The 12,272-nt window shown below is 44.8% G+C and overlaps 1 protein-coding gene across 5 annotated transcripts in view; it reads right to left on the bottom strand.

Moving 5' to 3' along the window:
- MCF2L2 (MCF.2 cell line derived transforming sequence-like 2) overlaps positions 1-12,272 on the bottom strand; it is a 207,875-nt gene that overhangs the window by 169,311 nt on the left and 26,292 nt on the right. For all 5 annotated transcript variants that reach the window (XM_037027562.1, XM_037027561.1, XM_037027560.1 and 2 more), the window contains exons 2-3: positions 11,966-12,049; positions 3,908-4,022 (exon numbers count right to left, since the gene is read on the bottom strand). In XM_037027562.1, coding sequence (XP_036883457.1) covers positions 3,908-4,022; positions 11,966-12,049 — 199 coding nt within the window. The remainder of the gene's footprint in view (positions 1-3,907; positions 4,023-11,965; positions 12,050-12,272) is intronic.

The raw sequence follows: 12,272 nt of genomic DNA, 5'->3' as shown, positions 1-12,272 counted from the left end.
ACCAAGAAGTGTGAACCCAGAATTTTACACCCTGACAAGTGGGCTTTCAGGTATTAAGACAACATAAAAATGGTTGTGACTGTGGAAAAATTCAGCAAGTTCTGTACCTGTGATTCCTTTTTGAATAATTTAGCAAAGATCCAATCAAAAAATAAACTAGAGAAACTCAGCAAGGAGATTAATTTAATGTATTTAATGGTAGGTCTGATACTAAATATGATGGAAGAATAACATATTGAAATAATGCAAGTTAAAGAATGGAAGAAGAAGAGAAAATAATAAAGTCATTGACTATTGTAGAGACAGTATGTGGGAATCAAAAGACAGTGTTGAAAACTGACAAACCAGAGAGTAAAAGATTGTATTTAAATACAGGGACTGATGACATTAAAAAAGGTACAAATACAGGACAAAATCACAAATCTTTCTAAAAACCAAAAGAAGTCAATAATAAAAAAGAAAAGAAAACCTACCTATCACGTAGAGAAATATAGTGAATATAATACATCTAACTGTTACGACAAAAAAAATGACAAAATTGTGACCAAATAGATCAATCATACCAATAAATATGAAGGGACTTAACTGACCTAATATAAGAAAAAGATTTTAAATCTGACTCACAAAGTAACAACCAACCATATACTGTATACAAGAGAAAAAATCTAGAACAAGATGATTCAGAAAGACTAAAAGAAACTATAAAAGTATACTGAGCAAATGGAAAAAATACTAAGGGGTTCAGGCTCGATATCAACACAGTAGAGTTCAAGTCATAAAGCATTAAACATAAGAAGGAACACTTTTCAATGCTAAAAGTCACAATTCACAATGGAGATAAAATAGTTTTAAATATCTCTACTCCAAGTAACCATAATAACCAACTTTTTAAGGCAGAAACGAAAGGAGACAGAAATACGCTTTACACAGGAGGTTTTAACACACCTCCTTCAGTATGGGGCAGGGCAGACAACACACCCCTAAGCTTGTTGAAATCTACATCCTTGTAACAGAGGGTCCATCTCCCTCCTGAGCACGCATGGAGCACCCGCAAAAATGCATCCTGCTGCAAGGCCACAAAGAAGACACCTGAAAATCAAAAACACTTTCTATTAAACAACTCTTCAGTAAAAAGGAGTATAAAATGAAATTACAGAATTTCTAAAATACCGTGATAATAAAAATACTACACATCAGAATTACTAAAACACATTTAAAGCAGGGATCAGAGAAAATTCATGACCTTAAACATTTATATCAATAAATGAAAATAAATATAATTTTTAACTCAAAAAATGGCAAAAATTAAGAAAACTGAAAGCACAAGAAAGAAGATATTAAAGATTAAGGCAGAATCGAACAAGGCAGGGAAGAGGAAGGCGCCAGGTCTGAGTAATGTGTGAATATTGTGCCCTGTCCTGAGTATCTCATCGCCCTCCTTGTCCACTGCGTCAATTCTCCCTGGTTCTGTGTCACGAGCTCTCTGCTAACTGCCCGTAGACATTTTGCAATCTGAGAAGGGCTCTGGTGCCTGGTAACCACTGTAACATTTAGGAAGATGCCAATTTTGATAAATAGGAACCTGAAATAGAAACTGGACAATCAGGTCAGATTCCCCTTTCATGCTAAAACCAAAGGGCGGGTCAGTGAGAGAATATGAGCCAATGCAAAGAAGAAAAAGGGGGAATAACTGGCCAAGCAGGCACTCTTTCTAGAGGGAAAAACAGCATTTAAGGAAAGGAAAACACTCCCCAGTTTACCAGCAATTCTGCAAGGAACACAGAGCAGAACGAGGAAATCAGGCCCAAACAGTAGCCCCTTGATTTGCCTTCCACATCTGTGAGATGAGGGTTTCTACCCCTCCATGCCTCTCTCGACTCTTGGGAGCACGAGATGAAAGTCGCCTGTTTCACTGACTGCTCACGACTGCAATTAGGGATTCAGTGAGATTACACAGTGAGATCAAACTGAGTGTAATGGGGCGGGGGCACGTCCACCTGTTGCCCAGCTCCCTGCTCACTGTCCTCCTTGCTGCTCCCACAGAAGGAGAGGGTGCGAAACTGATGGGTGATTGTTTTGGATGCGACTGAGCCAAAGAGGGAGACCAAGTTCAACTCCCCATAACCCGGGAGGCCAACGCAGGAGAAATGGGGTCTCCTCTCTCGGTCAGTGTCCCCCTGCTCACCCTATAAAAATACCTCTAGATTACAATGAATTGTATTGGAACTGGATATTCTACCAACATTACTTCTTGAGAACCTACTATGTGTTGGGCACTGTGCTAGAGCTACAATTTTAGGAAAAAAAAGAGAAGAAAAAAGGAAGCCTAGTCCAGCAGAACAGGCAGAAATCATTTCCGTCTACTATGGTGTGTATAAGGGGAAAGCTTTGGGTTCTGTTGGGGTCGGGAGAGCAGAACTGTGGTCAGGGAAGGTTTTCCGGGAGAAATGACACCGGGCTGAGGGCTCATGGATGTGTAGGAGTGAGCCAGGCTGAGAAGGGTCAGAAAGGTGCTCTTGCAGAGAGAACAGCAGGAACCCGGCTCAGTACTCTTCCCCCAAACCAACACAGCCCACACAGGGACGGGAGGAGGAACAGGAGGAGGAACAGGAGGAAAGTGGTGAAGCAGAAATCAAGTGCTGAACCGTGCAGAAGTGCACTAAAAATATACCCGAGACCTTCTCTCAGAAAGTAAGAAGGGTGAAAAACCAAAACCAGAAAGTTTTCTTTTACTGTTGTCCGGTTGCAGTTGTCCTGCCTCTTTCCCTGGTGCTCACCCACACCCCCTGTTCCCCCCCCCCACTCCCATAGTCAACCCCCTCCACTGTCCGTGAGGATGAATCCTCTATTCACGCTCTTTGACTTGGCCCTTCCCCTTTTCTCCCCATTGTCCCTCTCCTCCCTCCCCTCTGGTCACTGTCAGTTTGTGTTTTATTTCCATGGAGTGGCTTTGGTTGAAGCAAACTAAGCAACTTCCTAATCTCCACAGGTGGGATCAGACTCCAGGTGGCCTTTCACTAGCAAAGTTGGTGTTTACCTCCAAATCATCGTAGGTGGCAGATGAAAAGCAAGCACAACAACAGCACACACATACACACAGCTGTTGTGCAAATTCCTAACCACACAGCACTTAAGTAAGAGATGATATCATAAGCAGCACGAACCCATGGAGGGTGGGGCCGGTCTGCCCTGCTGGAGAGGGACACAGCACCATCTAAGCAGTGAGTCTGGACCCTCCTCCCAACTCTGTCTCTGCCTGGGAAGTGTTTGCAACCAACGTGAACTCTGTCCCACGCTCCATCCCTTGGAGACCTGGGTATCAACCCCACTGGTGTAAAGATGTGAGACACGGCCACAGAGGGTGGAAGGAGCCCCAAGACATCACTGCCATGGTCTCCACTTTAACATGGTTTTTATTCCTGGCCTTTCAGTTTCCTTGCTGTGTGCCTCAGTTTCTCCATCTCACAAAGAGAATGAGAAAGTCTGCCCCTGAATTCCTTACTTAAAGGAAATAAATGAGATAACTCCTAACATGACTAGAGTTCCTTGGGCAATGGCCATGTGTCCCTGGCAATGGGCCCCAGGACCCCAAATCAACTTAATCTGGAGCAATGAACCTGGAAGAACAAAGCAGCTTCAGCTGTTCCATCAATATGTCATTCACTCAGCAATGTGTAGTAAGTACCTCCTATGTGCACACTGTGAACAGAACTGATGCTCGTTCATCATTGCTTCCTAGTCTCATTCTACATCCCTGGTCTTTGACGCATGAAACTGGCCGAGTGACATAAAGTGCCAGTGTGAGCTGTGCTCATAGAAGATTCCATTTCAACCCCGACCTGCCACGTGGGAAAGGTGGAGCAAAGCCAAGGACTCAGAAGGCAGTCGAATGCTGTGTTCAGCTCACCTGGGGATGCTGGTCAGGTAGGTCACGACATTCAGAAAGTCCTCATCCGGGATGTGTCTGAACCCCACAAACTCTGGAAAAGTGATGATGGGGGCACCGTCTTTCCCTCGGCCTCCTGCAACGGAGATGAGAGGTCAGGATGTTAGCGCACTGTTTTCATGTCACGCCCGTGCAGGTAAAGGCCTCAGACTAGTATCAAGTCAGGAGACGTGTACTGGCCTTCCCCTTTTCTGGCTATTTCATTTCGAGTAGAATGTGGGAAGGTGGACACTGAACTGCTTTGAACAAACCTCTTCTCCTTCATGCTTGCTCAGTGGTGGTGTAAGAATTTGATTTTTGAATCCTTTGAAGATAGTCACTGTATAAAAGGTAATATTTTAAAAATTATTTTAGCATAGCTAGAATAGTAAAGAACGCCAACACAAATACATAATACTTCTCTTCATTTTTATAGTCACTAAATTAAAAAGCTAAAATGGTGGTGAAGAGAGTTAGCTCTGAAATCAGTCTGATTCCAAGGTTTGCGACAACTATAGTTATCTAAGCATGAAATTTTAAGAATTGTTTTTTCTTCCCATTACGTGTATTTATTTTTCCAAATAGTTACTAAGACGTTAGGACTTGTAGACTTATTAAGTTGTTTTACGTGTTTGGTTTTGCTTTTGGCCAAGAAGGGATATAATAAAATTACCGAGACACCAAGGCCCGGAGAATGGGCGAACTGAGGCTACATCTACACGGGCCTGTGCCCCAGCCAACAGGGGACTGGCTGCAGCGCCGTGGGCGCCCCCAGGTGCCTGCGGGGAGGGCACTGCGTGAGGAGGAGCCTCAGCTCCCCAGTGAAGCCAAGGGGTACAAATGATGACAGGCATTTCACGTAACCAGCAGAAGAGTCATCAGTGCAGGGTGTGGTCGGTGAGTGTTGTGTGAGTCATGTGGGCACGGGAATCTAGGATGGGATTCCAGAACCAGAGAGGCTCAGAGGGGCAAAGGGGAGCAGTCTCCGAGGTGGCACCACCATTACATCCACACATTCTGCTGCTCTGAGTCCACGCCTGCTCAATGTCTTCTGCTGACGCTCTTGACTCTCCATGTAACTTTGTTTCAAGGGAGAGAAGGTGCTCTTGCACAAACATGACTATTTGTATCATCACGTAAAGAAAAAGTCGGCCTTGCGGTTTTTCTACATAAGTCTCTTCCGACTGTTGTGAGTGGGAGACTTGGGCTCTCTGAGACCAATCGCTCAGGCCTGAAACCCTCCGGGGTTTCTCTGGATGACCAGTCCTGCTTCTCCAGGAAGTCCCTCTTCATTAACCCTGTGCGCTTATTTCAAAGTTTAAACAAGGATCCCAAGCTCTGACAGGAGATGGAGGTACCTGTGTACGGTGACTGAAAACGATTTAGATCAGGATTCTACTAGCAGCTTTCACCTCACCTCCTGCCTCTTTTCAGTTTCACAACCGTAAGAAGTTTCAGAGATACCTACATTAAGAGAATTTGCATCTCTAGCAAGACTAAATTTAGATGTGTGATAACACTGTATTAATTGTATAACCAATATTTGCCAAGACAATGGCTAAAACATTTCAGGGGGCCTAAAATATTCCTTAAGATATGATTACACCATTTAATGATTTCACCTTTTATCATTAATAAATTAAAGCTCTTCACACCTAAATGGAGAAAGGTAGGTGGAGTTTTCTAGCATTTGGTTAACACCAACACGGAGCACCTGAGAGCAGAGAGCCCCTGCCCCCTTGCTCCCCAGGTTAACTGAGGATACCTCCTGTTATTATTCTTAGGAGGCAGAAGCACTGACGAAGCCCAGCTGAGCCTCCATGCAGCTGTTGACAAGCCACAACAAGGCTGCAGTGCCACCTTGTGAGGAAATGTGGAAGTGCAAAGGGAAGAAAGCGTCAAAGAAGTCCCATTCCAGGAAGATAAAACCAAACGACCGGTAGCTGAGTAAAATGACTGCTTAAATAGAATAAACTTCACTTCTAGTATAATTTTCACCTGTTCATTAAATGGCATGAAGACTTCATCACACAGAGGAGAATTTGGAATGCTGGGAAATCGCATAGGAAGACGGAGAAGCTCAACAGCAGAAGAGAGTAAAGCAGTTGCTGCTGTTTGCCTTCTAGGTTCTACTTCCCGTCTCTCCTCCCCCAAGAGCTGATTCTAGCTGCAAAAAAAACCCCAGCAGCCCCACTCCCTGGGCCTAGGATAAATAATCTGCCCTACATAACAAAGAGTTGTCCCACAACCTATGTGAAGGTTGTCCCACAACCTTTTTTAATGTCTTACTAGAAACTCAATACAGTGAAAAATCCACTTACAGTGATCTGATCCTAGACTCTAACCCTGCTTTACATATAATCACAAAGGTTTTTGTATTTTTCTAATTTTATGGAGACATGATTGACTTACAACACTGCAATTTAATGTGTGTGTATATTACAAAATGATCACCACAATAAGTTTAGTTAACATCCATTATTTCACATAGTTACAACTTTTTTTTCTTGTGGCGAGAACTTTTAGGTCTCCCTTTTTAGCAATACTCGAACACTCAATAGAGTATTGTTTAACTATAGTCACCATTTTGTGCATCACATCTTCAGAAGTTACTTATGACAGGAAGTTTGTATCTTTTAACAATCTACCCATTTCCCTCACCGCCCACTCCCACCTCTGGCAACCTCCCATCTGTTCCGTTTCTCTGAGTTCTTTTCTTTTAATTTTAGATTTCACATATATATATATATATATATATATATATATATATATATATATGAGAGATCATAAGGCATTTGTCTTTCTCTGCCTGACTTACATAACGCTCCCAAGGTCCACCCATGTTATCTCAGATCATAAAATATTCTTAAACAGTTTTAATATATGCTAATTTTCCAGGAATGCAACTGCCCTATAGACTAAGGGAAGATGATACTCTATTTCGTTCAGAACTCACTGAACAATTGTTTACTATTCTGGAAAATCTCTGTGGTCAGGCCATGCAGGGCATCTGATTGCCAGACCAGCCCCGCCCGGCATTTGCCCGTCACACTCGCAGCTACTCACACACAGGGGCAGGCACTCAGCTGTCTATCACATGATTTTTTACTAGCACAGCTAGAAATATGTATTTAAGTATGTGCTATTTTATTATGCTTACTTTCCTTTTATTTCTCCTTTACATGGCAGTTCTCCTTTACATTTCTTTAAAAAAAATTTAAAGTGTACGAGTAAGTAAGGGGCTGGCTGTTCACACTCTGTGGCTCACTGCGTTTCCCAGCTTCCCCTGCTGCGAATGCATCCATGCACCTGAGCCAGGTTCAAGTCAGTGGAGCAAGGTGTGTGCTGCTGCTGAGCAGAGGCTTTGAGATGCTCACTTACCCTGTCTGCTCTCTGGATGCAGATAAAAAGAGATCATTAATGATCAAAAAGGTCATTAAATGGATAAGAGTAATAACGGCCACGAAGTAAACGGAGCCTGCACTGTGAACCTTTACTCAAAGAAGAATCATCTATTGCCCAGAAACATACGCGGTAGACTGTTCCAAGAGTCCGAACTAAATTTCTATTGTGTTTGTTTGAGCCACTATACAACCTGAAGTCTATTTGTTACAGATTAAAGGACCTATAAATTTAATTTAAGGATGGCGAGGGGCAAAACAAATCATCTGGTATAAAGAGCACGCATTTGGTCCAACATGCTGACAACCATTTCTGTGGCCTGTACTGCCCAACGCAACAGCCATGAGACGCATGTGGCTGTGGGGCACCCGAAAGGCGGCCAAAGTGAGGTGTGCTGCAAGTGGGAAAGGCAAACCAGGTTTCCAAAACCTAGTGCAAAAAATGTTAGGTAGCTCATTAATACTTTTGAATATTAATGGCATGTTGAATAATATTTTACATATATTGGGTAAAATAAAATGTATTATTAAAGTTAATTTCGTGGAATTTTTTTTGGTTTTTAATATGGTTACTACAAAACTAAAAGTACATATGGGGGTCACATTATATTTCTATGAAATAACGCTGCTCTAGACCTTTGGGTGCTGGTTCTTGTTTCTCAGGTGCCAAGTTACTAGCTCCGTCTCGGATTTAGGACACGAGTTTTGACTCTGCTCACTTCCTTGGTGAGAAATTCCCACTCATCCTACACTCTGCCTCTACCAGCCCTGGGCTCCGTTGGTGCACAAATGAGGGAAATGCTGGGCACTTCACAACTCTGAGAGTATTTCTATGCCTTCATTATTAATTATTTCTAAGAGGATTATAGGTGGTATAGGGTGGGCGACGGGAAATCCAGACAATAATTTGGGGGCAGGAGCAGGTGAATAACCACTAAAAGACGAATACAGATAAAGATCCTGGCCAGGGTGGTTTAGCTGCTTGGAACATTGTCCCATAGACCAAAGGGTTGTGGGTTCAATTCCTGGTCAGGGCACATGCCTGGGTTGTGGGTTCATTCCCCACTTGGGGCACATGTGGGAGGATGATTAATCAATGTTTCTCTCTCACATTGATGTCTCTCTCCCTCTCTCTCTCACTCTCTCTCTCACTCTCTCTCTCTCCTTCTCTCCCTCTAAAAGCAATAAAAAGTGTCCTTGGGTGAGGATTTTAAAAAAGAGGACAATTCCTCATAATTAAAAATCCTTCATTACAGTAAACACTGATAAATGGCTAATTTACTCCCTACCTCTTCTTCCCTGACCACCATCTACACAGTGGCTAAAACACTAGATGTTTGCTTTCATGGACTCCCTCTCTGCTAGGAATGGCCCCATGATAGTCTGCCAGGAGCTTCTGGGAACTTTTTGCTCTTCTGTCAGAAGGAGCAGAAGCCAGCATTGCTCCTTTCCCTTCTTTCTGCTATGGACACAGACTTGATGCCCGGAGCTGCAGCTGCCATTTTAGAATCAGGACTTCGAAAACAAAAGAAACATCAACAGAATCACTAAGATGCCAGCCTTAATGTTATTGAGCCACTGATCCAATACTGATTTTCTCTCTCCAGATCTCTTGTTATATGGTTTAAGGAACAAACCAACAAGTCTTACATTCTAAGTTCTCTTGTAGCCAGATACTCTTCTAGGCACTTGCTTTAAAACAACCTACTTTGCAGGTGAGACACTGAGGTTCAGAGATGTGTTAGTGTGTGAACCCAGGAGTGTCTGAATACAAAGCCTAGTGTTTCCACCACACTCACCTGCTTATATTCTCCTGTCTCCTAGCTAAACCCTGAACTTAGAAATATCTCATAGTTGCTGAGACATCATCAGGTTGTCTTCCAAGGTCAGAGCCTCCAGAGGCCCCAGCCCTGGTCACTATCCAATTCCTGCTGGAGGCTTCACCATCCAGAGGCTTCAAACCACCTGGCCACAAATCTGGGGAAGGCATCATGCAGAGAGCCCTGCTCTCGCACCAGCCAGAGGAAGGCACTCACAGAGCACAGCAGGCGGAGCAACTGAGGCCTCGGTGAGAAAAAGGCTCCCTGCTGTCCTCTCAGTGTTCCTGGCTGATGGGACCCCTGGCTCTTTCCAGAGCTCAGTGGAGTCTGTAGAAAAGCCTGCAGCTGGAACACCTTCATCCTCATTGCCAAAATCAGGAAAGGGCAAACCGCTGTGACCCTGCACAGAGGCAGGCCCGCCATGGTGATGGGAAAAGAGCTAATCATAGAAATTTCTGTTGCACACCCGCTATTACACAGGCACCCACAGTGGCCTCGTTGCTGACACCTGCTGCCTCTGCCAGACAAAGATGGATGGTTAAAGGCGAAAGCAGACCTAATTCCAAAAAAGGGTTGACGCGGAACCCCACGGCTGCTGATGGTCTCACATGCTTGCCGTGCCGCAAATGCCACCACCGCTCATCCGTGCTTCCTTCTCATGAGAAGGGCGATCCGATGACAAAAGAGGCTCAGAAATGGCAGGGCTGTCGTTGACACAGTCAAAGAGCCTTTGCTAAAACCGAGGTGTCCTCTGGGTCCAGTGCACATTCTCACAGTTCTGTGTTCTGCATTAAAGAGTGACCATTAACTCTTTTCCCAACTTAACTGTGGCATCATGTACACACTCACTGTGAGCATGGCTTCGGTTAATCACAAAAACTGAATCACACTGAACATTATTTTCTTAATGTAACCCTAGAAGAAACATTTTATGGGATTAAAATACATCATGAAGAAAGATCCAACCTTTATTTGGAAGTTACAATATTAAGCATTTTTCCTACATTATGTCAGTTAATCTGCAGAATTTCAATGACTCCATTGATTATTCCAAAGAGGGAAGAGGCTTAGAGAAGTAAATTGCCCACAGTGAACCAGAAGCTAAATCCTCGTTAAGGCTTGTTATGTTATCAGGTTATGTTTCTTCTACTCTGCCTCTAAGAAATAAGAAAAGGGGGCTTCTCTCCTGCATCTTGGCCACCAACATGCTATACAGACTGAGGAAGACCCAGAAACTTTGGGGCCAGGTGAGCTTGGCCATGGCTGCACGGGCCGCACCTGGGAGGCCAAGGTAGTGCTGGTGGCTTTCGTCATCACAGGATTGACTTCGACAACACCACCCACACCTGGGGCATGACTGCTTAAAGCAGAGCCAGCACTTCTGCCCCACTGCCGACCTAGGTAAACTGTGGGCCTGGCGACCACAAAGCCCTGGGGAAGGGAACGCTCCCGAAGCAGCCTGTCATCGTGAAGGCCACGTTCTTCAGCAGAAGATCTAAGAAGATTAGGTGTGTTGGTGGGGCCTGTGTGCTGGTAGCTTGAAGCCACACAGAGGGGAATTCATTAAATCATCTCAAGTGGAAAGAGAGAGAGGAGGGGGGGAGGGAGAAAGGAAGGAAGGGAGGGAGGAAAGAGGGAGGGAGGGAGGGGGAGGGAGAGGAGAGAAAGAAAGAAAGAGAGAGAGAAAGAAAGAGAGAAAGAAAAGAAAAGGAAGAAACACCTCAATGATACTCAAAAGAGATCACTTTCTATCATTAAATGTATAACCAATCATTGCTGGACTCCTTGCCCAGATGAGCCATCGTGCAGTTATATACTAGCTACACGCTCACTGCCTAATGATACACTCATACACTGAGGCACTAGAGTTTGGCGTAAGGCTGTAGGAATCCACCCTGCCCCAGCCCGGCACCCACTGCAGCACTTTGGCCACGGGGCCTTCTGCAGGGTGGGGCCACCGCAGCAGTTGCCAGAAACCCAGAGACAGTTCCCATCCTGCCTTTCTTCTGCACAACCCTAGGCTCACTGTGGGAAGGCACGAGACTGCTCCTTCAGCAGGACGGTTGGGCGCTCCCTCCAGGGCCAAGGCCAGGTACCTGGAGCGGGAGGAACAGGGAATCCACTGGCCTCATGGGACAGACCATGAGGACTTGGGTAATTTTGAACTGAGCACCTATTATGTTTCGGTCTCTGTTCTAAGCACTGGCAATGCAGGTAGGAATCAGAAAACTGAGAACCCTATGCCGCTCCCAGTGACTTAAATGATCAGTGGCCAATGTGGAGGAAAGACCAGAGAATTCCCCAGGTGTCCTGGATAGTACAAGACGTCCCCACCTAGGACACAACTCTGGGATGGGAGGGGTATCCAAATGACAGATCAACTGATGTCAGTAGTTATTTCTTTTTCTTCCTCAAAACCTCTTCAGTCCTGTTCTTCGACAAACTCAAAGAAATGTACTCCCATGAGAAACATCAAATTGCTCCCAACAGCAAATGGAATGACATCTCTGAGATCCCACCCTCCTTCAGTAGCATGGTCCTCAGTGCATCCCAGGCCAGGTGAGCCTTAAGGCACAGGTCCCCAACCTCCCTCCTCCCCGTCCCGCCTGAGGCCTGCATCCCGTCCCCCCTCCACCCACCAGGACAGTCTGGGGAAAAATTGTCTTCCATGAAACCGGTCCCTGGTACCAAAAAGGTTGGGCACCGCTGCCTTAACAGATGTTGAAACTTGAGTATAATGTTCACCAAGATTCAAGAGGCCGGCCCTCCGAGCAGAGCCCCCAACAAAATCGAGAAACACAAATGAACTAGCCCCTTACCTGAAAGAATGGCAAACTGTCTGTGAAGCGGTTCAATTATATCCACTGCCAACAAGGGCCTGATCTCCTGCTGCATAACTTCATCTGCATGAATGAAACACAAATGACGTTAAATCCTTGCAGATTACAGAGGGAAATTAAAAGGGAGGGAAGCTCTACCACTAGGGAAATGTGGGACTTATCAAGATATGGTTATGCACACTTCTCTTGAGAACTCGATTCCTGAGATGCATACATGGATCTGGGCGTTGAGTGGGTTGAAGACCATACTCGTGAGCACAGGAACACATTTCTAGAGCTTCTTCCC

Source organism: Sturnira hondurensis, unplaced genomic scaffold (genome assembly GCF_014824575.4).
Source record: "Sturnira hondurensis isolate 20B ecotype Veracruz unplaced genomic scaffold, ASM1482457v3 Scaffold0019216, whole genome shotgun sequence".
Taxonomy (NCBI): Eukaryota; Metazoa; Chordata; class Mammalia; order Chiroptera; family Phyllostomidae; genus Sturnira; species Sturnira hondurensis.
The sequence above is the reverse complement of the archived record's forward strand: the minus strand, read 5'-3'. Positions and strand labels throughout refer to the sequence as shown.